General features: G+C 42.3%; 1 protein-coding gene across 3 annotated transcripts in view; it reads right to left on the bottom strand.

The window, feature by feature from the left end:
• Positions 1-27,376, bottom strand: part of ERGIC1 (endoplasmic reticulum-golgi intermediate compartment 1) — a 59,967-nt gene that overhangs the window by 9,279 nt on the left and 23,312 nt on the right. For all 3 annotated transcript variants that reach the window (XM_074916418.1, XM_074916420.1, XM_074916419.1), the window contains 7 exons: positions 22,269-22,341; positions 12,413-12,507; positions 11,636-11,760; positions 9,027-9,131; positions 4,886-4,946; positions 3,600-3,700; positions 371-493 (listed from right to left, as the gene is read on the bottom strand). In XM_074916418.1, coding sequence (XP_074772519.1) covers positions 371-493; positions 3,600-3,700; positions 4,886-4,946; positions 9,027-9,131; positions 11,636-11,760; positions 12,413-12,507; positions 22,269-22,341 — 683 coding nt within the window. The remainder of the gene's footprint in view (positions 1-370; positions 494-3,599; positions 3,701-4,885; positions 4,947-9,026; positions 9,132-11,635; positions 11,761-12,412; positions 12,508-22,268; positions 22,342-27,376) is intronic.

The raw sequence follows: 27,376 nt of genomic DNA, 5'->3' as shown, positions 1-27,376 counted from the left end.
TTCTCTGCAAGTTGGATCTCACCATTAGAGATGGTTTATTGCAGCATGCTTTACTGCATGTCACATTAGCTTTACTTCTAAGTTTCTGATATGCTGCAATAGTGCCCATCCTGCCTAGACAGAGTTTGGCATTTCTGGAATAGGATAATTTTTTTTCTTCGTGTGTTTAGCTGTTAAATCAAATTGTCAAGCATTGAGCTTACCAGCTACCTTACTTACACTTCAGCACAATTGCGGTGATGTACTGCTTTATCTCAATCATGTCACAATGCTCTGAAGCAGAAATTCAATTCTTCTAGACAGCAAAGGCTCAGAAGAGAAATGAAAGGCAGGCAGGAGAAGGGAGAATTATTGGTTTAGGGTAACTCACCGATGTGATAAACCTGTACAAAGGCTGTCGCCTCTCTGTGTATTTCACTGTGATGGGGCTCAAATCATAACGAAACCAGATAGCTGGGATAATGCGGCCAGTGTGACTGTAGGCTACGTACTCCTAGAAAAGAAAGTGGGAGGAAAATGGCAGAAAATGTGAGCAATCTCATTCCAGATAAAGTGTCTGCAATAAAACTGTTTCTGTGGATCTGGCCCTTACTTTACTGGTTTTTATAGTAATGATCATACTGAAAGAAGCAAACAGTTAATTCCTGTATGACTGCCCAGCCCAATCCTTATCAAATAGGAAAATAAGTTTCTTACAGTCTGATAATGATACAGCTGGGAACAGAGAGTGATGCTGCTTACTCTCACCTTCCTTCAAAGTTACAGAAGTGTTGTGACATATCTGAAATGCCACAAGGGGCTGGGATATTATAATGTAGCTTTTTACATGTATCCAATAGATTTGTGAGTAGTATGCATGCTTATTGTAGAGTGCTTATATAAGGTGTGATTTCTTTCAATAAAGTTGAAGCTTGCTCTATCATTCAGATTGAATCGGCTGCTTGCTTCCTCCGCCCGCCGCACAGAAGTAAATAAAAAGGCTGTCATTGATTTCTCTAGCTTAGATCTGCTCTATTTAAATACAAGCAGTCTCTAAGTGGTTGCAGGTGAAGTTTCTGTGCTGTCAGTATGTAAATTGTATACTGGGATATTCATCAAAGAAATGGAATTTAGTTCCTGAAAATTAGAACCTGAAAATCCCTTCTTGTCCATCCACTCAGAATAGCAAGCAGCAGCTTCCATCTGTAAGGCCCCCCCTTGCATTGGGAGCGACAATGCGAATGCTTTGCTCACTCAGTATGAATCACATAAAGCCATGTTTAAACCATGTTTAAAAATCACGCTGAAAACCAAAATGAAACTGTATACAGAAAATACTGGCAAAGATTCAGAAAATATTTCAAGCTGGAGAGACATCTTCAGACTGCCAGTGATAATCTCCTTTAACCCGTTTCTTTAGTAACAGGTACAGGGCAATCAATCAGCCACAACACCCCAACAAGACATACTGCACAGTACCAGTGTAGAACAGATACTAACTTAGTATCAAAAGTCACATCTTTTTAAGATAGTATTTTGTCTGTGCTCTCAGTGGAAATATATATCAATTTTCAAGGATCAGGACCTTTATCTTTGCAGATTGAAGAAAACTCAAAGAAAAGGAGGTCGAGGACTCCGCAGTCCAAAGAAAGCCATCAGCACTGACATGGCACATGCTGCCTCTTGACCCAGCTGCTCCTCCCTTCCTCAGCCCTATGACATGCCTGCCAGCTGAGATGACCTCTTCTGTTTTAATTCTCCTTCACACAGAGACAAAGATAACCCCAAATGCTTCAGAAAGAAAGGACATGCAATAGGGCAGCCATGAGCATGATATAAAAAATATAATTTTATTCTATGAGCTCAGAGGGAGCTAGTCAAACAGCATCTATCTCCTTCATTAATCTCATATAAATTCCAAATTTCCCTCTACTTAGGTTTTTTTCCATGGATGACAACAGAAGCAAAATGCAGCTGAAGTCCCTAGTCATAATATTTTCAGGGCTCTTACTGCAGAAGTTCTGCAGCATATCTCAGGACAGTAGCTATCTGGGGAAATGAGGAAACAGAGGGTCTAGGAGGTAAAAGGGGAAGGAGACAGACAGTCCACACTTAAGACTATCCATCTCTTCATACTAGTCAATCTGTGCCAGATTGTTCCAATGGCTTCCAGTTTCTGTTTCCCACTGATCAGTAAGACAGACAAGGACAAAAGTACCAATAAGAGAATTTTTATTTTTAATGAGGAGAAAGTGCAGAGGCAGCACTGTTTCCCTGCACTTCAGTTGTGATAGAACTGACCTCATTCTTTCCCTCCTCTCCCCTTCTCTCCACCAGCAATCCTGCCCTAATGAGTCAGTCTTGGCCAAACGCCCCAATCTGCAACCATGTTCACAGAAGTGTCAAAAGCTCCTGCTGTCTATTTTCCAAATTACTTTCAGAACTTGCGTCGCAAGAGTCTTATCAGAACAACAGTTGTGACATTAAGCAGAACAAATACATTGTAATCTGAATAGAGGGAGACATCCAAATCATTGAGACACACTGTGCAAGCAAGCCCAAAAGTCACTAGACAGGAACGTTAATCTGAGAACTAGTCCATGAAGAGTACATGCTTGATTCTCAGTTATGGCAAACTAGCAGTAATTAGATATTATAAACAGATTCTGGACTTGCATTTAGAACTTGACTGGCAAATAATTTTAAATTGAATGAGGCTTTTTACCTTAAAAAGTAAATAGGGTCTTTTTTAAAAAAAAGTTCAATATATTGTATTATTAAAATACAAATATATTCACATTTAATGTAAATTAATTTAATAATTATGAAGTTACAATAACTATCATAATCTATTATAATAAAGTAGGCATTGTGAAATAATCAAGTAGTACATATCTGCTGCTGCAGGTTCAGTGGTTTAATATCTGAAATTAACCTTTGTTAAAAAGCTAAAAACTCTGTGAACTTCCTTGTTTGATACATCCATCACACTTGAGACTGTTTTATTAATAAAACGACATGTAAGTGCTTTTTTGTATGTTCAGCTGGATTGCAGTTTCCATCCAGATGCATACTGACACAAATCACACACATCACACACATCAATCACACACATCACACACATCACACACATCACACACATCACACACATCACACACATCACACACATCACACATACTGACACATACTGACACATACTGACACATACTGACACATACATACAAATCACACATACACATACACACATACTGACACAAAGTTCCTACAGGTGGTAAAAACTTTCTATATAATTTGTAAAAATCTAGATCAGTTAAACTGACATATGAAAAAGTCAGGAGTAAGAACACCTTTCTTTAGCATTAAAACAATACCACTACCTGCTCTGACAAGCCCTCACAATCCCAACCCTGGTAAAACGCCACACCAGGAGCAACAGGAAGCCCCACACTGAAGAGCTTCAGTTCCTCCTTCTCCCAGCAGAGGCTACTGCTCGCCTACAAACAAATGTACGTGGCTGCAGAGCAGAGGAGCAAGAGGGAGGAGGGATGATGACTGAAGATCCTCCATGCATCCACTGGGCTGCAACGAGGAGCTTCTGTGAGAACTACCTGCTTCTTTACCTTATTTGCTACAGTATATTGGTATGAGTATCTCTGCTTGCCGCTCATGTCTTCGTACACCGTCGGGACTATCTTCAATATGTAATCGTGAGATGCAAGAGCTGTGGTCAGGAAAGGAAAGGGAAGTACACATTAACATTCAGAGAAAGGAATCACAGCCTACACAATGTTTCAAGGTAAATGTGCAAAATCAACTAAAAATACCCCAAGTAAGTCACAGAAAAGGTATCGCCCTCCTCCTTATCTCAGGATCTGTGACAAAGTGACACTTTCATAACCTACATTTATGTCCTTTGTACAAAACTTTGTAAGGTAGTTGGATGACATCAAACCTGCCCACCATTCTAAGACTTCTGTAATACCACAACTCACGGAGATGAGTTTAGGCCACTTGAACCTTCCTAACTGCTTGCAACTATAAATGTAAGATTTGTCAGTACCACAAAAAAGCTGTCCTGGTTAAATCAAGAACCAGCTCAGGTTAGAGCTACAGCTCATTGAGCTTCTTTTGACAAGCAGCTGAGGCATCACAACCTGTTTAGTCCCATTTCTTGTGCACCATCTTTCTTTCTCTTCTTTTTCCTACAGCTGCTTAACAATTATTAATTTTTTTGTCAATTATTTAAATGGCTTGTGCCATTTTTTGCATCTGTTGAAACAGTCCTAAAGCTGAGTTCTAAATTATTTCTCTGCAGGATCCTTTGGCCAACTGTAACACAATGACATTTGGCTCCTGGAGGAAAAAAAAAACAAAACCCACTATTGTCTTGCTTCAGGAACACTGATAGAAATTTTGTTCCAAGAAGTGGACAAGACTGATACCATGCAGGAGCCTGAATGCTTGAAGGAGAAAAACTACGCTGAATTGTAGCAAGCACTGGAAATTTGTTTTTGTATTGCTGATCACAAAGAAAGGCAATGAAAATGTCTATCCTTCCAGCCACAGGGTAAAACTCAAGGTAAGAGCTAACTTGCAACACAGAACAAGGAGAAGTTCTGGTGGTGGTTACAGCAACAAAGGGAAACTACAGGAATAGGATATGGATAAAAAACTCAGTAATTCTGAGTCAGCCATACAGAGCTGGAGACAAGGCTGCAAAGGACCAAAGGATCTTTTGGGCTAAGCCTTCTCTATGGAGAAAAGGGAAATGTCAGTCAGCAATGTCTGGATCATTTTGGTTAAAGAGGCAAACTAAAGACTTCTGGATACACCAGTGTTGCATGAATGGCCCTGTTTTCCCTCTTGCAGAGAGTGGCTAAGACCTGTAACCACCAAGAATACATACGATTTGAGCTGAGTTTGTCTGCTCCCTCCAAGGCATTGAATGCTCCATGAACGTTATGGACCTGGAAAGCAAAAAGTTATATGAAGAAACTATGCTCTGACTTGGTACTCTTGATCTTTGCTTTCCTATCCTATCCTGTAACAAGGAGATCAACCTGTTTCAACCTTTCCAAAAACAAAGCCTCAACCCAGTAAAAGATGAATTGAAACATCTTTCAGTGACCATCATCACAGAGGTTGGTTCCAAGTAAAAAAGTTGATTTCACAATGTCTTACAAGATGAAACTCCAAAACCACTCCAAAGTTTAAGGAACTGCAGTTGGAAGAGGCCTGTTAGGAAATATCTCACAATTAAATTTCACAAGAGCTTTGCATAGTTAACTGAAATTAATTTATCATGCTGAAAGGGAAATAAATGGGAGTCATATTCAGGTTAAAACTCAAGAGTTCTGTAAAGGTAGCTCATGTCAGAACAGTTGGGCTTGTACAGCTTTAACGTATTAGCCCAGCTTTCACGCCATGCACACTATGCCCTTGGAGATGGGAAGGACACATGCCAACACTGCCATCCATTCAACTTTTCCTGCAGCTGGTCCCAGGCATGCAAGTATCTGTTTGCCCAGAATAACAGGATTTCCATCCCATGCCTTCCACATACTATGATCTGGAGCCTGATGTCCACCAACAGAACCATCAATTTGTGAACTCTCTAGACAGGGAAAACCCCACAGCAACAGCTGTAGATTAGAGGTTGCATCATTCACATAATGTACAGTAAGCTATACAGAAAGGACAAATAACTCCACAACCTAGAAAATCCTGACCTTAAGCTAGACAACAGGAAGAAGAGTTTGGAAGAAGTATTTGGTCATGGGTGTGACAGTTTCACCTCACCAAGAGGGCAATGCAATCTCCTTCCCAGACCCTCTCAACAATTGATATGTATGTGGATGTATTTGTCACATCCTAATGGCTTTTTCCCTGTTCTGAATGCTACAGAGTGGATGATGCTTTGGAGGGAGCAGCAACTGAACCCGTTTCTCTCCCAAGAAAGGAAATTTTAGAGAGACAAAATCATCAGCAAGTTCAACTGGCAAGGTGCTGGTAACAAGCACAGAGCAAAAGCAACAGCTGAACCTGCTATAGTGCCTTTCAGTCTGCTGGCATTTGAAATATTTTACACAACACCAACCATTTCCGAACTACACATGCAGACTGTACATATTATTTACTCCTTGTAAAAAGCATATGAAGAAAGAGAAGCCCCTAGTCTGGGCTACAGTATTAAGTTGCATTCTTGATACAGCTGAGAAGTCTCTTAGAGCATATGTAGGCCAGAGACTTTAAGGTCTACTTCAAACACTAACAGTAAATATTTGAGTGGTTACTCAGCAAACAACTGTATCTCTCCTGTGAGTTGCCTGTATATTTGGATCTACATTCTTGTCCTTGGCTCCCCAGCATCCACACTTCTGTTTATACGTAAAAGTTGTCGGCTCTGCATGTCTATAGACAGTGAGTTTGCAAAGCTGTGAGTTACAGAGCTTCCACACAGACAAAGCAGAATCACAGAATCATTCAGGTTGGAAAAGACCCTTGGGATCATCGAGTCCAACCATCAGCCCTACTCTACAAGTTCTCCCCTATACCATATCCCCCACATCTCATCCAAGAAAAAATCCAGAGCCCCCAGACATCTCCACATCTGCCTGTTCCTGTGCCATCAGATCCTTTGGTGCATCTGCCTCTCTCATCTTTGCAACATGGATGGCATTTGCAACTACCAGTCTGTTTTACCATGAGTTTCCTTGTGGAATATTCTGGACTCCCATTACAATACTTGCTGTCCACAGATTGTTAATTAATCTGCTCTACAAAGTGCACAGGTGTGTTCCTTGGGGGAACATACTTGTTTGTACCTCATTAAGTACCTGGAGGGACTTCATCAAGGACTAAGCTTTTGGCCACAGTAACAAAATTGCTTTGCAACAGAGCACTTAAGCAAGCCTGTTTAGCCAGACATTCTCAGGACTGTCCTGTGGTACCAAGGCCAAATCTAGTGCTTGAAGTAGTAGCACAGGAGGCTAGTCAGTGGTTTAACAGTGCCAATACTTTATTCTCCTGCAACACGGACCTCAAAAAGATGCTTGCCAAGGCCTTGGAACACCCTAGGTTTTAACCTCTACAAACACATACAAAGACATATACCTGGACATGTAACTCAGGCAAACTCAAACAGCAAGCTAAAATAACTTCCAACCAACTATTAAGGGAAGACAAGACCTCTCACAAGGTTAAAACTAGCATTATTCAACACCATGATCTAGCACTCAAGAGAATTCTATGATTAAAGACGTATAGTCTCCGACTTTCCATATCTCTGCTGGATTACTGAACATGCAAGAACCTCACTGGTTTGAATTTTGGTCTTATCTACACGAGGGAAAAAAAAAATCTACAAAGAATCTGCCACTGTTGTGCATGAACTACCGTTGAAGAACTGAAGCTCATTCAGTGCCAGATGAGATTTAAATCTCTATTACAAACCAGACTGTTTTTTCTGGAGAACACAGCAGGTACCTTAGTAGATCACTCTGACAGAGCTGTTAACAACCTAAAAAGAACTAACCCCAGCACATGACAAATGAATGAGAAGCTCCTCACTCTCTTGAAGAAATGCGAGCATAAATTACATCAAAGCAGGTGGAGACAACCTAAAATATTCAAAGGTGTATCTTGATAGGTTTAAAGTTCTCCGTACTTGCTGTCTCTCTACACTGCTTGCTGAGTCTTGGTAGCACCTGTTTAGTGAACATATCCTTCTTTAATTTGTGCTGTTGAACTCATGTTTGACAACAGGATCAGCAGCACCTACATGCTCCATTCTTGTGTATGGAGATGATGATTAGTTATTTTGAACTTTGAAAACACTAATCAGAACTTGTCCAAATCAGGAGCCAACTACATGTTTGCTAGACAGGTTTCTCACCACCAGAACTGAAGACGCTTGCTCTTTTGCCCCCAACTGTCCAGGCTTCTCATCTCATTCATGCTGATTCGCACTTCAGTTCCATTACTCAAAGACTCCATGATAAAACAATGGGAACGCTACCTTAAAGCGCCGATTTCCCACGCAAACTGTAGAACTCCCTATTAGCACTTACCTAATATTTTTCATAATCTCAGTGTGCTTTACAGACATTAAGCCAAGCTTATTTATATGCTAATATTTCAGCGTTCCCACACAAGATATTTCCTAAAAGAAGCCGGGAGCAGAATCAGAAGACTACAAAGCAATGCTTAGACTTGTTAGCATGAAAAAGGGTTTTGGAAGTGGGTGTACAAGAAGCAGACTAATGAGACGTCTGTGCTGAGGAAAGAAGATTACAGAGAGACTGTGGGTAAGCAATGTTTAGGGTGAGTCGCAAACTGGGTGTGCACATATATAACTCCCACCTATGATGCTAGCTCCTTGGAAGTAGGCTAGAGAAGTGCTGTAATCTGTCCTTATTGAGAAATCAGGAATTATTACATAACTTGCAGCACCTGGTGAAACTCTATCCACTGGGCAAGTGCACACATTCAGCTTCTTCCCAGTAGGGAACTGGCAGTTCTAAGTCTAGTGTTTCATAGAACAAATTTGACTAATAGGTGTCTACTATACAAGTACAGTGAAGTGAATTAAAAAGAACTTGACTGGTGCCATGGTAAAGACAGTAGCGAGCACACATCTTCCCTTAGTACATCACTGCCCCTCTGCAAAGGCAGTCAAGATTCGTTTGCTGTATTAATACTGAAAATAGTACCGTACAGGATATTGCAAAGCCACAAATCCTCATTTCTACTCTCTGCAGAAAGACAGCCACATAGTTTTCCAAAAGTACTTTCAGTTTCAGATGAAAACAGCAAAGTTACTCTATGACTAAACACTGCTCCTTTTGAAGTGTTGGCATGTAAGCAGTCTGCAAAGTCTTCCTTGCATGAATGCAAGGGATGGACTTGCTTATCCAGGCAGTCCTTTTTTATGTCCTCCCCACACTGTACATGGCCCTTACATAAAACCAAAGTGTCTAATATTAAAGTCACTTTCATTGCATTCATTCCCCTAGAGCCAGGGAATTTTCAGGGAAGAGAAAACTCACCTGTAACTTGTCCCCAAATGAGAGCTTGTGGATGATGTGAGTCATGTCAGGATTCTGAGGCTGTGCAGTGGCACTGTGTGTTGACACGTGAAAGTTACCAGGGACCTAAAATTAGTCAAGACAAGGAAGACAGGATTTCACATTTTATCCCTCAAGGCATTGCTAGGCTCTGTGATACGAAACAGAAATGCCTGGATCCATCCAGCCTGACCGGCTGTATCTACTTAGCAGTGGACAACTTCTAGCATGTCAGGGAAACGCTCTAAGATACCTTTCTGCACTTGACCAACACCACCACACTGCACAGAGCAGAGATTGGTAACATCCCGCAGCCCCAGAGTCTGGCACTCTTACATTGCTACTGCTGCTGACTAGGAGGTGATGAGTGGATCACTCCCAACTTTAGGGATTCCTAACACTTAAGGCTATGTCTTTCATCCCTATTAAAATAAGATTCATGTCTCTTGACAGGCAACAAACTGTTGCTTAACATTTTACTCCCACATCTCGCATTTGTAAATGGGCCCACTGCTGCAGAACAATCCAAGAAAGCTGTGGATATATTCTTATTGTAGTACTGGTCATGAGCAACCTCACATTTGAGAAGTTTGTGTGTAATAGTGAGTTTTATATAAAAAGAGAAAAAAACCCACCAAAACCCATGGGGCTCTCCTTACAAACTGACCTAGATCTTTGGCTTCTAGCCCTGGCAAGAGCCCTCCCAAGTACAGGATTTTCTTTTTTTAAACAGAGGAAAATACAAAGTTCTGAAAAATACAGATGTCACCTAAGGACTCAGTTCCAAGACAGAAAATGAGCACTGGTGTCATTCTGATGGGATCACTCTAGCATGCACACACTTTTTAGGTCACTAGCTCTACTCTATGAAGTCTTTCAGCAGATTCAGCTCAATCACTGTTACAGAGGGTGCAAGATTTTTTTCCTATCGAGAAAAGGTTGGAAAATTAAGCAACACTGAGGAGCAATCTCAAATGGCCTAAGACAAGAGTGGGAGGATGGTTATACAACTGGTGCCCATTGTGCTCTCTGCAGCAACACCTCACCAGCAGGGCCATGGGAGGCCACATGCTGGTTCCATGTGCTTTCAGGAAAGCTAATTTAAATGACTTGAGGAACAGCAGTGCACTCCTGGGAACACTTTCAGGTGTGGACACAAGCTGTGTCATGCACCAGCTCAGTAAACAGGGTGGCAGACTGCAGTAAGTAGTACACACAATCATCTCACTGATACCTTGTCCTCCCTCTTCAGGTTTGAGAATAACACGCAAGTGCAACCCTTAGTCAAGTTTCAAAGCCTGGCCACGTCCCATTCCAGATATCAGCTCATACAGAAGCCCGTACAATTTCTGCCCAGGGACTGAAGACTTCCAGCTCATACATGAGAGGTTCAGGTTTTCAGAGCTCTAAGTCCTGGGTCTGCCTCTGACAGCAGTCCCCACCATTATATGAGACAATACAACTAGTGGCCTTTCATAGATTAAGCTGAAAAGGGAGATCCTCACTGCCACATACAGCAACCTCCTCTTGAGTTGCTTTGGTGAGCAGAACACACAACATCTGGCAGACAAAACCCCAAGTATTTCAGCTCTGTGCTTTGGGAATCAACAGAACAAGAACTACCTTTCAAGAAGCCCTTTCTCAGTTTTGTGGACTATCAGCTGCCAATAATCTTGGTGGCTTAGAGGCAAGGAAAGAAACAGCCTCTTTTTAAGTCCCTAATCCTTTCCATGCCATAGAATCAGTAAGAGGTTCTGTCTGTTATTTTTAGATGCGATTTAACATGACCTGGGAGGAAAAGAAGGAAGTAGGATTTTGTAGCCTGTGGTACATGAGGAGGCGTGAATAAAGGGTGTGCCCTTCTTAGGACATCAGTGGGCCCCACCACTGCCTCCCCCACCCCAGCTAGTCATCTCCAGCATTACATAGCAAGATTATTCAATTCTGAACACACCCATCCCAGAGAGGAGCCTCCTCCAGGCCTGGATTTTCATTCTTTGAGACAGAAGCGGAGCATCCCAACAAAGCATGCGCAGAGGCCGCGTGCATGTATTCCAAGCATCTCAGCACGGAGCCACTTCTGTTATGCTGGCAGCCTCTAGTAGGGAACATTCCTGTCATTCTGCGGCTCTCGGAACAAAAGAGCACTTGGATAGAGACATTGCCAAAGACCTCTGCACAGTGAGTCACATTTTGGAGGTGCAAAAGTCATGACAAGTAAACACAGAAGCCATTCAGCATTTGCAGGGAGTTCATACATCCCCTGAACATTAGGCTGCTGCACTGAAAGAGACAGCACTGGCCACAACAGAGCCACTCTCTGCTGTTAAGCAATGCTATCTCAATTACCTGTTTTGGAGAATGAAGAAAAAGCCTGATCTAACACATTCTCTGTGGGTCTAACTACACAGCCACCTCTGCCCACCCTGTTCTGCAGCACTGAGAGACTTAACCTTACCCCTGATTAGGGACATGAACGTACATGCTACAGAAGAGACACTGACACACAGATTTTCAGGAGCATTTTACAAATGGATCTTGCTAGCATTTCCCCAGCCAGCACACACTCACCCACTGTCATTCCTACTCACCTTATTGATGCTGAAATGGCCCTCAAACCTGCAGCCATCCCCATTATTGAGAGGTATCTTCATCGAGTTGTCAATATGACCCACTTCATGCCTTCCCATTTCATCTTGGATGTCTAGTCCAACTACTGCATGGGTGGGAGGGGAGGAAACAAAAGTCAAAACAAAAGAAGTGACAGGACGGCTGCATTGGAAAAGCATGCACTGCTTTTACTGGGAAAATAATCCACATCTTTTTGCCTGACATTTGACTAAACTGTACTAGTAACGTCATTTGTCAAATATTAATTGTTATACCAGCTCTTCAGAAAGAACCTCATAACCTAATTTTTCAGACTGCCTATCTGACATAAATATATCTCCCATACCCTGACAGATGACTGCAATCTCAGTTACAAAAATAGAAAAAATTCAGGTGGACAAGCCAGGTTATTTGTGAAAAGCCAACAACTAGCTGGTCTGTTCAGAGTTATGAGTGAAACTTGGGAAGCTTCTTGCTCCCAGAGACAAAAAGATCACTATGAAAAAAGAAAATGAGATTTAGAAAGAGGCCAGCAAGGGAGGTCCGTCACTAACACAGGCTGCAGAGAGAGCACAGGGTCCAAGAAAACAGGTGTCCTGGCCTGGAACAGAAAGCGACGGGGTACTGGCAAAGGCTACAGCTACTTGATCTCCATTAACCCTATTATAGAAGAAGAAAGGCCACTGTACCACTTTGGGCCCATTTCAAGTGTTACTTAAAATACAAAGGAAAATTGGTAAGTGAAAGGGAGTACTCACATTCACAATGCAGGTTTGGCAAACTGATGTTCAGATTCACTTCTATTTTACCTCCACTGTCTTTGTCTGGGTCATCCACGTAGAGTTCATTAACTCTGGAGGACAGAAGACACAGGTGGGTTCAGGCATGCAAATACTTACACAGAAAAAATAAAACAACTTACATGGGAAGGGAAAAAAGGAAACTTTGAAGCTGGGGGTTTGACTGTGCGACAGCTGCAACAGAGTTACAAGACAGAGAGCAGGAAAAGCCCCCCACAGCTGCATGGAGCAAATCACGATTTAATTTTACTTCTTGCTTGGCAAGTGCAGGAGCCTTTAAACAAGTCCCTTGCATCAGCAGAAAACAAAACTCCTGCTCCAATTTATGCTTCCTGCCCCCTTCCCTAACCTGAGTCTCCACAGGGGATACAAAACAAGAATCTAACGTTGAAGAAGTGGCAGGCTAGTGTGCTAGCACTCCACATACCTAGGCTGTTACACCTTTTAGGAAAGAGGAAAGCATGTGCTTTTTGATTTGTTTCGTAGTTTTAGAGAAAGGCCGCTCTCAACTATCCTACAGGAAAGCTTATTTGTGTAACTAATTGCCGTTATTGCCACCCAGTTGACAGAGCAGAGGCAAAAGGAGGCAGCATGGCATACTTGTATCTCCCTCCTTAGTATCTCATTTCAATCTATGAATGGTAACCAAAATCAACAACTAAAATCGAAGAGGATTTGAGCCAGGAACAGATGGAAAGAAACATCCTGGACAGCAGGATCTAACACACTATGCAACAGTCTCCCAAAGAGTAATGTTGTTTTGTAGCACCCACAGTGCTGGCATACATTTCACAAAGACAAAATACAGATATAGAGTTAAAGGAATACAAGAGTATAAATATTTATTGTTGGCACATGTAAAATATAAAGAAAAAAACCCCAGTGCAAGCACAGCTGAATTAGATGAACGGTCCTAGAGAAACCACTCCTGGGAAACCCACCACACTGAACTGAGAAGGTGGCGAGATTACCTAGCAGCTCTTTCTCCCTCGAAGTCCAACACTGTTCAGCATCATCAAATAAAAAGATTTGACAATTTATCTTCTAGCTGGACAGATTTAAAGCCATGAGACATTATGTTCAATCTACAGAAACTAAATTCCCTAGTAAGTGCTCTGTATTATTTTTATTTAATGCTCAAAGTGTATGAAACCCTTTGACAAGCCCTTACTGAAGAGTCTATATGCTAATAGACAAACCAGACTAAGGGCAGTTACAAGACAGATTCAAAGCAATTTTGCTCTGGTGATACATCTCTGGACCATAATGAACTGTTTGCCCTGTGGATTCAGAAGAAACAAGCCTTCACACTGAGAAACATACAGCTGCCAATTTTTTTGGAGGTAATTACTCACAGGTCAGTGGGGTTTACAGACACTCATTTAAAACCAGCACAGCATTTGTCTTCAGCTTCACAGCCCTACCTTTCTCTGTTTTTAATTGGCTTGACAAGTTGCTTGCAATCATTACTCAACGTATTTTTCAAGTGATTAATAAAAATGACACAGAGGGAGGGGAAAGATTGCTCATCAGTGACCTAGTTAGAAGCTTCTTGGCTGAGGCCTGTCCTCCCAGGTGGAATGCATTAAATCTACGTGTTTATTACTGGCAGATTGGGTAGCGATCGGGATTAAGTCATATGTCCAAATATGGTTGTGAGGAGCAGCTCCAGCCAGGGCAGGCATTAATCCCCCAAAGCAATGCACCTTTCTGCGCTTCCGAGTCCTTCCATCAAGATCCCAGTTGCCAGCCAACTTGTTTCGTAACAGCACCTGGCTTCTTCCCAGCTCTCTGCTGTCTGAGATGTGGGCCATGCCCAGCCAGTGCCGCAGGCAACTTGATGTTACTGGCAAGAAGGAGCATTCACACCAGGGCTGGCAGAGAAGCGCATCAGGTTCAGCAGCGCAGCTGAACATCCCGGCTCTTTAGAGGAAAACTCTGGGAAGGTCAGTATTTGTATTTGCTGATTTCCAGTTTTGAACCTGTCAGAAAACATGTGGTCAGCTGTGGTCCATAAGCAAAGGTGCATAAGCCTTTCGGTGATAAGTGAGTGAGAAGTAGTTGCTGGTAGAAGTCAAAAGGATGAACTGTGCCCAGGGAGCCTACGGAAGCTCTTACATAGGAAGGCAAGAGGTGAGGTCACTCAGTTGCAGACTGGATCACTGAGGCAAAGGGAAGCAGGCCAGTTTGTCCACGTCATACAGCCCATTAGTCTCAGATAAAGGAAACTGGTTTTCTGTCCTGCACTCCAGTCCTGGACCAATGGTTCCCAACTCGTCCTTTGGGCAAGGCTCACAGCCACTTCCTCCTCCTCCTCTCTACCTAGTAGCCCCCTGCCCCTCTCCTACTTATGTTCCCAATTTCATAACTCTATCTATCACTCCTTAGACATCTGACAGCTCGTGACTGTCCTTCCTTCCCCTTCACTGGGCCTGCAGTGCTGCCTTTCATGCAGCACCCCACCTGCTGAACCCTGCTTCTCCCTCCCAGCACCAGCCACTGTCTCCTCCTGGTAGCAGCAGCTCTTGCAGAGGGCCCAAACTAACAAACCCAGCAAGGTTTCTTATCAGGGGCTCCAAAAGGCACCCTTTGTGCTAACCTGCTTTGTCAATGAGGTTCCCTCTCACTATAGAGAACCAAGAGCACAATGACAACACAACACAGGCTACGCTTGCTGGGACAAACCTCAGAAGAAACATCATAATTTTCAACAAACTGGAAATTTCACTCCCAAAATACATTCTGGAAACCTTACAGATAAATCAAACTTCCATGGTCAAGGCTACTCCTTCCAGGATCTCCCTGTGAACCACTGCCACCTAAGTCTGGACGGAGCCAGCAGAGAACTGCCTCATGCCTCCATTGCTATCCTCTTCCCCAGGGCCAAGAAGACAAATTGCACACAGCCTTCCTATTATTTAATCGTACAATCCCGGGATGTTGGGAAAAGCACTATTTACCACCTCCAGCAACTGTCCCTGAAGGGATAACGTCTCCAGTGGAAGAAATGAAGTTGGCTCTAATTTATTGCTGTCCCTCTCGGTATGTGAAGTGTCACAGGAGTAACAGTGCTTAACAGTGAATCTAGGATTGTCACAAGGGAAATAAAACCCGAGGTCAGGCAGAAGGACACTATAAACACAGCTGCTTCTATGGCTGTTTAGAGAGGCAGCGTATAGAGTCATATTGTGACTCCAAAGATGAAACATACCTCCTCCGAAGACTCTAAGCACGCAGAATTTGGTATTTTACCAGTTGCTGTTAAAGACTATTTGAATAAAAGTGGCACAATAAAGCAGGGGTGAGGTACAGAGCTATGAAAGTACAGTGAGGTCAATAGGACAGGTGAGAGGTGGACCTCTTCCCCTGCGGGGCCTCCCACCACTGATTCAAGGAAAGGGAGGAAAGTTTCTCCGTGCAGCAAGAGCTGTGATCCACACAGAAAGAATCTGCTTCACTTCTAGAAAGAGCCACTTTGAAATACTTCACATTCCTGAACAGTGCTGCTGGTCTTCTCAGTGGCTTATCACGTTTGCTTACAAACTCGCAGCATTACACAAAAAAAGTCGGAGGGACTCTGGCTAAGACTGCAGATCATGCAAATGGCACGCGAGAGAGAATGGAAGGGGAAACAGCATCTTTGAGATTTTATCCAAAGAAAGCCAGATCCATTCCCCATGCTTTAGGACTCAGATTTGTAACACAACAGCTTTGTTTCCCCAGAAACAAAACTTCATCAGTAACTTATTTCAACCCAGCAGCCCTGGCCACTAACATTAGACACTTCAGCACTTCAACAGCTGAAGAGCCTGTTGCTCTTTAAATACAAGAAGAGACACACTGCATCAACCTTCCAGAGCTTCACATGCTGCCTAGGTGCATTCTGAATACATCTTCCTTGTCCTCTGTCCTCCTTGTCTCTGCCTCAGGTTTTAGCCTTTTTTCAACTTTCACAGTAAATAACCAAGCACCCTCCTCCCCAGTCATCAGCCATATGAAAACACAAGCACTTACTCCAGCAAGCTGCATTTTACCTTGTCCTCCAACTCCCAGGAGGCACTCTCTGGTCTCCAGGACCCTAAGCCTAAGAGGGAAAATAATTATTCTTTCTTGAGAGAGCCCAAAGCTTCTCAAAAGACTCTCAGGTGAGCTCTCTTGGCTCCACTTGCTATTTCAGCTCTAATCAACCACCTTTCAGAAACACAACCATCCGAAGCTGAGATTCCCACACTATCATCTTTTCAGTTGTGCCAGACCAGAGGACATTCAACATAGGACAAACAACCCATCTTCTTCTCAATTTGTGCGAAGAAACAACAAGCAGGACATTCTCTACTGTGAAATAAATTGCATGTATGTCTATTGCTCCGCCATTTGTAATCTTCATTATATGCCCTGAATCTCAATCAGTTCTTCATTGAGAAGGTCTTTGTCCCAGATTAGGTCCTGGCTCAGCTGTGAAGCACAGAAAACACACTGTCCTACAAAAGAAGGAATTACAGTTCTCCAGAAGGCAGGAAGAAGAAGGGTTTGAAAGACGTCAATGTAGATTTGAGTCAGAAATTGCAAATGACATCATGACACGACCTTCCGCTTCCTGCTAACCCACATATGTACCTTAGGACAAACGGCATAACAACACTTCACCAATATATAACATCTTTTATTAGGTAATCTCCAAGTTACTACACAAACATTAATTAAGCTTCTTAGCACCCCTGAGAGGTAGGCAGCTAAGTATTACATCCTTCAGCAGAAAAGTGTCTGTCTCAAGGTCAGTCCATGGCAAGATCAGGATTACAACTGTCATTCCCCTCTGACTGCCAGGCTGTATTCCCTATGCTGATCTAGTTTGCTCCAGCATTTTATCTGCCTCAACTGGATGAGCTGGTGGAGTTGGGAGTTGCATCCCCAGTGTAGTGTCAGAATGAATGAGTTGTAGCATTGTACTCCTGGTGCAGATGGCTTATGCTCTGAGATTATGGTTTCCAGCAGAAGGAACTCTTGTTGCACCAGGATCACACTCTGCTGCTTACAGCAGGTGCAGTTTAACCATGCAGGTTGTTAGGAGAAAGTTTCATGGGCTGAGAGCCACAAGACACATTCCACATACCTTCAAGAGCTAAGGGACAAAAAAACCACTGAAGGCAGGTATGACAGCAATTCTGCTTCACTGCAGGATCCGTCTTGGGCATGCAAACGAATCCAGTGTGAACAAGCAATGTTGGTCACAGAAGTTCCTGGCGTTTTGCTGCCTCCCACATTGGGGCACCTGACAGCCTGCATGAACAGTCAAGCTGTGCTGCATGTGATGTGGCCCTGGCACAGGAGCTGGGCTGTGTGATGTGATACAGACTGGCCAATATATCTTTCCTAAAGATTAAAGCAAGCAGGTGTCTCCAGTGAATGATCTCGTCACCTTAAATGAACAAATGATTTAGACATTGCTCATTACTTATGCTTTTATGCAAAGGTAGTATTTTTATTATAGATATTCTGCTTAAGTAATTAATTGCCTTGCAGGGGCAGCACAGCCTTCCAAGTGACAAACTTGTCACTTCAGACTGTTCTTTGCCTGTTACTACATTTTTTTTTAAAAAAAAAGCAAGAAAAAGAAAACACTGCCAGGAACAGTTTGTTGCTTTCTACAGTGTGCTGTGGCAGATGAATTATTGTTGTGCAGCTACATTCATATCACAAGTATCACATTCATACCCTCCTACCCCTTCCCTTGGCTGCCAATGCAAGGCAGACTAGATTAGTTAATTACATCTTTCCTCCTTAATGATGGAATACTTGGAAAACTCTTATTGATCCTACAGAACATAATGCATGACCTAATTACAGTGATAAAACTGCAAGATTATCATCTTGCCAGCTATTAACTTCTAGCACTGATCTGAGTTAATTAGAAAAGAGATAGGTGATTTCTACGTTCTTGATTTGCAACATAACAGCACAATGAACGAGGAAGGCTGCTAAAGGTATGCCAAACAATTTCTAGCCCTCAATCTGCTCTTAACTCTCAACCTACTATTGATCCTGCACAGGAAATACCAGACACATTTAACACTTTAGCTTCCTTTCTTCAGCCATTTGAGTCATTTGCTCAGTGGGACAATCATGTTTGATACTGTCAGTTTTGCAGAGGTTCAAATATGGAGCATGGACCTCCTTTTCTTTATCTGTCTTTTACAGAATTGAGGAGGTTACTCTAGGTTCTTGTTTTGGACTAAGTCTTCAGTCACCCTCAGTCTGGACAGAAAAAAAAAAAAAAGAAAATTAAAAAAGAAAACACGAAGGTCCTTGATTTCCAGAGTTAAACTCACCCTCCCCTTAACAGCAACGATGGCTTGTCGCTGAGCAAAGAAAGAAAAACCTCTTCCCTCACCAGCCTTTCACTGTGTTTTTCCTGAAAAGGATGTAGCCCCACCTAATAAGCAAGCTTTGATTTCCTTCATGGCTGCTCAGATGAGTGCCTGTTAGGGTCATGCAATAAATCTAGAAGATGAGAAACTAGGAGTTTTCTGCCCTACTCAGGGCTCATGTACACAGGAAGCTAGTCAGCAACAAAATAGGATGTGCATTTATAGTGCGTTACCTACGCCACATGAACTTCCTGCATGTCGGCTGTAATGCGCAGAGAGTCTTAGTTTGGCTTCTTAACTGAAGCAAGCTCCCGTGCACAGACGCAATCTTCATGCTCATTAGAAAAGCCCACACGAGTTATGACATAGCTACTGTGATGCACGCTGTCTTCCCCACATAGGTAATCTGTTTGGTTTTAGTGTTATGACTGTTATCCTCAAGACGAGGGTGTAATTTCTTGGCTTTCTGCCACCCAGACAAGTCTTTAGCAGTTGAGACTATAAATGCAAAGACAATGGGCTGGTCAAGGCAAAACAGCTTTGAAGTTGGGCAAGAGTGACCAAACAGAGATTTCTAGTAATACCAGGAATTTAAGTTCCTATAGTCATCCGAATGTAGAAGAAAGCCCAGCAGTGGGTAGAAGCTAGCAAGTATTAGGGGTTAGCGTGGTGAGGAGCAGAGCTTATTTTCTCCTGTTGCAGCATGAGTTCAACAAACCACACCAACCTCTCCCTTTAGATGCAGATACCAAAGAAACCTCCTGTTGGTGAGAGTTAGACAGTTAATCTTGTGGGTACCCCTGCTGTTGAGGTTGCTGCTGACTTGCCCTGAAGCAGGCTGTCAATGCACACACACAATTACTCGGTGTAATAGGGCTATGAGGTAAGCATGAGTCCACATCAGTGAACCTGGTACGTCTCCGATGTAAGGCACCAGGCCAAGTGCTCTCGATTTCACCTTGCCATCAAAAATGTGCAGCTATCCCCATGCAATCCAGCTCTGTCAAGCACATGACTGCTTTAAGGGAAATATGACACAAGAGGAGAAAGGCTGATGCAGTCTCATAGTTCAGCTGGCACTGTCAAAGCAGGAAAGCTCACCCCATGTAAGTGCACACTCCAGTTAATCAATCAGATCCTGGCTGACACTTGGAAACTTCAAGCTGGGAAAGATATCTGTTGTAGGAGACTCTTAATACAAAAGAAACTCAAAGCTTGCAATAAAAGTTGATGGGAGTTGAACGGTTTGCACATAAGGACTCTTCCATATCTTCAAAAGTATTTGATTCATGGGCAAACAAAGCTCAAAATATCTTTGTGAGATAGTATCTCCCCTGTTTTGCTACCACCCAGTTTAAATGGTGGCACAGAGTCCTCGCACTGTTTGTTCCAGAGCACAGAGCTCCACACTTCTGCAACCCTACTCCGAATGATGAGAATATACTGCCTTGCAACACACTGCCAGTAATACACACTTAAATGGGAAGCACAAGAGGTTTGCAACATTTTTGAACATCTTTAAGGTACTGGGTTTCCCAGAAGAGAAAGCAATGAGTAAGAAATGGAAAAAGAAGAGTTTACTTCTACTTTAGAAGTTGCTGAACTGGGAAGCACTTTGTTATGTGACTTTCTGAAGTATTTCCGCTGTTGTAGGGGGAGTCTATTCACAAATGTTGTGGGTGATCTGTTCCCAGCACGAGAGATTTTGATGACCTATAACTCATCAGAAGGAGGTTTTCTTATTCTGTGAGCTATTGTGTTGGATGGTCCATGACGAATCAGTTTCCTGCATTCATTTGTCTCAGTCTCTTCCATGACATCCTCTCTAAAATTTTACTGCTTTATTGCTTACAAACACCTCCTCCCCACACAGCTCCTGCTGGGAAAGGCAGTTTACCATCTCCCCGATGTTTGAATCAGAAACTTATCAGCTGAGCATGCAGGAACTTAGAGCACCTCTAATATATTTGTTGAAAATGCATCATCTTGTTAAGAAAAAAATACGAAGAGGCCTCAGAGAATTGTACAATTTTGCTGTTCAAAAAGAAATCTCTAGTCAGGAAACTACCACTACATAAAGGCATGTGCACACAAATAATTGGATCAAAAATAGGTAAATATTACTAGCTCCTCTGGTAAAGCATTAACTAAAAAAAAAGAAAAGCAGATGAGAGAATGAGACCTAAGAGGGGAGCAAGAAAAAGCACTATTTTACTTGAAGCAATTTGTCTAGCTTGTCTTGATTTTTTAGAACAAGAAAACCAAGAAAACTCAGCTCCTGAGAGAAGTGGATTGATAAGGTGACCCTAGTATTTTACAAGCAAATGCACAGAACTGAATTCAAAGAAACAGCGAGTATGAAACCTAAGATACCATCTCTAAAGTAAACGTGCAATGCGCATAAAAAATTAGCTAGAGCTAGATTACACTACTGTCTTACAGTTAAACATTATTCAAGGTTCAAATTATTCTTGAAATTATATTCTTGACCCAAGTCAGAGCTGAACAAAAACAATGAAAAACCCACATGGTTATCAGAAGCCATCTAAAGCATGGTCAATCTAAATGGAGCACACGAGCCCAACACGTTTCCGAGCTTTTTTGCTCAGCAGTGACATCTGTTGCTATCTGGACCATCACATAAGTCTGACAGAAGTTCCACCCTTCCTAACTATCCAGGAACTGTGCATCACAGTCTAGTGAGCTCACTGCCACATCAGCAGGATGATGGAGAATGTTTCCTAGAACCCAAAACAAACCTGTGTTAATAGTTACAAAGAAAAGTTTACTTCAAGGCAGGAGACCCGTGAGAACAGGAAAAAACCCCCAACTGATTAACTAAAATACTTGGTCTATGAGCAATCTTTTAAAGCAGATATTATTTCCATTTTCCTCAAAGTAAGGTTCCAAAAAAGTTACCTGGGACAAGTTGTCTTCAAGCACAAAACCTGTCAACTTAGTTTCCAAGTAAGGCTCAACAGGCGAAAGGAAAGAAGATAAAACTGATGGATGAGTAAAGCCATTGCATGTATCAGAGGTTCAGCTCTGACATTAAAAAAAAGGTATTATTAACATTAAACATTAATTATTTCAGAGAAGTGAAAAGGGTCAGAAGCTTTCAACGTGATCTGTGATCACATGAAAAATATCCACTGTGCTCAACAGAGAAATCCAGTATGCAGCTAATAAAGGATTGAGCAGGTCTGGGTACAGCTTTCTCTATCAGAAGTATTTTAGAACTCAGTTTGCCCAGCATACTTCAGTAAATTAGAAAGTTGAATGAATGACTGAGAATTTGGACTCAACCAAAAGGAATTCAAAAACCATTAGACAACTAACCAACCTAGTGAAACTACGCGCACATTTTCCCAAGATAACAGAGTAAAGTTGTAAAGAATTGTATATGCACATACATTCAAACAAAGGAAAACATGATTTTTACTTACATTTCAGTAGCTATGAATCCGGTCAGCTCAGACAGGAAGAGAAACAGTATGAAGAGACAGCAGCAGACAGAGACTGGAAAAGACGCAAGGAGAGGAAAAGGTTAGTTTCGTATCTCTAACAAAGGCAAAAACTGTCTTCACACAGGCATATTATTCCCCCCATGGATATGCCACCCAGATGCACTTGAGAACTAACACTTTTTAGAGACAATAACCCAGACGAGGCTAAGACAGCAGTGACCTCAATGGCGTGCCAATAGCCAACATCCTGCAGGGTATCTTAATTCTTGGGTCACCTTTTCCATCATGATTTCCATCTCCTCACGCGTCCTGCATTCTCCATCTCCAGCACACAATGTCGGTTTGCCAGCTCTCTCTCCTTCTTGACAAAGCTGCTTGACAATATGACTTCTTTGGAGTCCTTGCTCCAAATGTAATTTTATTTACTACCAAAACCTCCAAAAGGAAAAAGAATCAGCATCTGCTTTCTTCAAAAGCATACAGTCAGCTACACAGTGTTTTGTGGGTTAGGAGATATTCTGGTTCTTTTTCAAGTTCTAAGGCCATGTGTAAGTCATCTCACAGACTGCACTACCCAATAGAGCTGGTACAGCAGAACCATGGTGATAATGGACTAGTCTGGTCAACACCTGATACTTCTCTAATTTCTCCATTTGCTGATATATTGACTCTTCAGAGAGGGAGAATTCCCAGTGAAGGAATTGCAGAGTACCTGGCCAAAGTCCTATGTCTTTTCTAAGAATGCCAACCTAGAGCTAAAAGGAGAAAACCCAAAGCAACTGGCATATTATTGGTTATTCTTCAGGAAACTATTCAAAACACTGTACAGTGACATTCAAGCAGCAGTGACAGTCACTGACCCACACAGGAGGGGCTAGAGGGAAGGACAGCTGTAAATCATATTGAGCAGAAATAATTGGAGCAGACAAAGATGTGCCAACTCAAGGAAACAGGGCTGCAATGTGTATTTGTATCAAATAAAATACCCAAGTTCACCATGAATCACTGTACAAAAGGGTATACCAGGAAATGGCATGTGACAACAGGACAATCTCGCTCACCCCTCGATCCCAGCAGAGTTGCAATGACCAAGCACTCTTTGGAAATGACCCCTTTACCATAGTCACTAATTAGGATTGAGAAATACATAAGAAAAACCCTGTTCCTCAACTTTATTCCAGATGACCTACACAGTCTGAATACCCATTCCTTCAGGAAGTTCAAGCAACAACTGGCTGGGGAGCAATTTTATCATACAATTGTGCCTGTCCAAAATCCCTTGGTAAAGAATGTGAGAGGCAAGGGAAGGAAAGAGGAGGTACTTAAGGCAAATACCAAGACAGACCCTTGAGTGACCTAAAGTCTTGTGTCTCATTCTTCAGATTAGTCAGTTTATAGTTCTGAGGAAAGAGAAATGCGTTGCTTCCCCTTCCTCATCAGAATCATCTCAAGGGTGGATTAATTTACTGACCCTCTTAAAAGTGCAAGGGATTAAAAGAGATGCCAAAAAATCCATTAGCTAGGATGAAGAGAAAAAAGGGAAAAACAAAGTTAAAGACCAGTAGGAAAATGGGAAGCAAGAGAGGATATTAATTTCTAAAGAGAAACCTCAGACGGTTACACAGTTGCTTCCAAGTCTTGGCCGTCAAGACACAGAAGAACAACACTGCTGTAACCCAGCTAAGCCATTGGCACAGTGCACCCTGCAGCGTGGGGGAAGAAAAAGGTCTACTTAAAGCACAGCAGCAAATCCTTATGAGAATATATACACCTACATAAGAGCACAAAACCAGTAACCTAGGCACAAGACTAGTTGATCCAGTGTTTCTTACTGTTAATCACCGAACAGTAGAGACACAAGATCTCTGATCTTTGGCAGGATTCAGGGGAAAGCGTGTGACAGAGACAACCCTTTCTTCTTTAATTGCTTCCCATATTCCTCTCTGCTCATTATCATCCTGTAAAGGCTTGCCACAGCATCAGCTAGACCTCTCTGTTCTCCAGCATTTTTATGCAAGCAAGTAGTAGTACTAACTGTAAATTCTCTCTCGGAGCGTTCTCTCTCTTCCAATTTTTTTAACTTTCTTCTCTGCCATTTATATCATCAAACTATCTTGTCCTTTTCCAGTATACAAAGTATTTGCTCCCTCAAGTCCATCTTGCAATTCAGCTCTTGCAGTGACGGATTGTGACAATACTTATCAAATACGGTAAAATTCCACTAACCTATATCTAAAAACCCTGCAAGAATGCCCTGAAACACCTGGGAGGGACTGACTTTCAAAGCTCCTCAGTGCTTTTGACAGTCTTCAAACTGTGTTGTCAGTTTTGAATCTGTAAAAGAGATTACTAAGGGTGGACATGAGAGAGGTATATAACAACATGAGCAGCATGAAGGAGATGAATGGGGAACAACCATTCACTGTCTCTTCCAGTATAGGAATGAGAGGGAAGGGGGAAGTTAAAAGCAAGAGGTTTTCCTTTACACAACACTTAACTAAATTCTGAAAATTCTTGTCTATGGGTGTGGAGAATGCTTAAAAAAAAAATCCGTACGATTTCAAAAAGGAATCATACATGCCCTGCAGAAGAAATCATTGAGGGCTACCAAACTCAAAACAACCACCTCTAGCTCAGAAAGTTCCGAACTGCCTGACAAAGTGTTTAACCTGTCCTCATGCTCTATATCAGGCACCTGCTGCTGACCACTCCCGGCAAGAGGACACCAGACTATACGGACACTTGCGCTGACCTAGCTAGCATGTTAAACTCTTCTTGTATGCACACATTTTCAGAGCAGGGGGTTGTCTTTGGCATGAGACTTATGTGAAAGTCTTATGTGTTAAAACTGTCTCTAGAGACAACGTTTTTTCAGACGCAGAACGTGAGCTCCTTTCCTTAGCATAGAGCTGCAGGCGTATCTGATGTTCCCAGCATAAGAATTTATGCACACAGTGCTTCAGCTACTTGTTTCATAGTGAAGGCCTTTACTCGCTTCCATGCAAATGTGCAGTTCCTGCCACCCACATTTGACAACTGTATTATATTTGGAAAAGTAGATTAAAGGCTAGGATCAGACAGAATAAAACAATTCATACATAAAGCTGAGCTTAACTGCAAGCACTGCGATGTTCCCACAGAGCTCGAAGGACCATTCAAGACAGGTTTCTTAAAACTCTAATATAATAACATGATCAATATACGAAAGGTTGCTGGTGTTAGGCACAGTGAAACACACTGCTGTTGGCTAATCAGTAATCCCAAAAGGATGGGAAATTCTGCCAAGCTTTTTTCCTACGCTAGCTTTGACAACCTAACCTTTTTGTACATATGCCTTCTGATGCATACCCCATCTATGTACATTCCTGACTCTTCCTCCCCACCCCACAAGAAATGAAAGAAACGCAAAGTGTTTAACACATCATACAGACTGAGAAAGTGGGTCCATGTCTATATTAAGGCATAAAATTAATAGTATTTATTATTCAATGGAGCAAACTGCTATGAAGTGCAAGGAACGGGTCTTGTTACAGATGCCATGTGAATCATAACTTTGATATTTCCTGATGTGTATTTAAAACTCCAGCCTCCAAACAGCAGAGTATTTCTGGATAACATTACCATGTGTGCATACAACATGTGCATGCAAACTATGTATCCACACTGACTGTTAAATAGCAGAATTGCTACAGCAGCTGTCTGAGTTGCAAGCCCCTCTCTCAAGAAGTCAGACTGCTCCTGTCCAGCCAGATGCCAACTGTCAGCCAGCCAGGGCATGTGCTGCTGCTGCCTACATACCCAAACATGGCCAAGTTGTCACCACGTTAGTCAGGTCTGTTAGAATGGCCGTGTACTGGCAGCACAGACACACTACACAGGGGTGGGAAGGCCTGCAAAGACTGGCACAAGCATCTGGTGGAAAAGGGACAACAATGGCATGACTGGCTGAGTGGTATAGGGATTGCAATGCTGCCTGAAAGAAGAGATTTTTATTGAGAAGAAGGAATGACTAACTTTAGCACACTTTTCAGAGAAGTCCACAGCAGTGGGTATGTTGTTCTATACAAACGTCACTCTTGTAAACAGCAGTGGAATGGTTTTGGTTCCTTCATTCCTACTAACTTTTAGTAACCAGAAGAGTTGCTACACAGATGTGAAATATCTTGTATGTTGTGGTCACTGCAACTTTTGAATTTACAAAACCATACATAATAGAAAGTGTCAATAACCCTCCAGTTGGCTTCTGAACTTGCTTGCATTTGAGATCTCCTGCGCTTCTCTATCAAAACACCCTAACATTTACTCTCCCTGAGCTGCTTCTTTCCTAGAAGAGTTGGCCACTTTCGCCCTGGTGGTCAGAAGCAGATCTGATATTTTCCATCATTTCTGTAATCTGATCTCTGCCTTCTTCCCTAATAAACCTTAAACTTTTCCAAAAAATGCCTTTTCACAATCCAAAACCAACTGTAGGAATCCTGCAGCACATTCATTCAATTCCAGAAAGCCTTCAGTGCCAGAAGTGATACTGAAATAAAGTTTCAGCAGAAATCATGTGGAAAGGGCCTAAATGAATAGTTGGCTACTATGGGCTATTTTGTATCTGCTCTGTAAAAGTTGGAGAACTTAAAGAAATCTAAAATACAGTTGCATCCATAGTCATTTCACATATTTATTAGACACTAAAAGACTTAAGAGGCAGAACCTTCCCTTACCCTCAAGCCCCCCAGTGTTATTACAAGCTGACTTCCCTAAAGCATTCATCACAAAATCATGCAACCTTCCCAGGCTTCAAACTGGCATGGCAATGGGCTGGTCCTGTTCATGGCCTCCTACAACATGCAAGATGACTGGCCTTCAAATTACAAGTCACAGGCTTGGTCAGACAGAAAGCCCATTAGGAAAGCTGCACACAAGATCCTCAGAGGCAAAGCCACCACAGTTCACTGGCTGCTTGTGTGGTTCAAAAGCTTATATCAGCCCGTCTAAAACACCCTGACAAAAAGAAGCAGAACCAGTTAGAGAAGAAAATCAAAGCCTGAGAAGCTGCAAATAACAATAGAGAGAAATAAGTCAGCTAATAATTTTAA

Source organism: Athene noctua, chromosome 12 (genome assembly GCF_965140245.1).
Source record: "Athene noctua chromosome 12, bAthNoc1.hap1.1, whole genome shotgun sequence".
NCBI lineage: Eukaryota > Metazoa > Chordata > Aves > Strigiformes > Strigidae > Athene > Athene noctua.
Note: the sequence above shows the minus strand (reverse complement) of the source record. Positions and strands in the feature narration are given on the sequence as shown.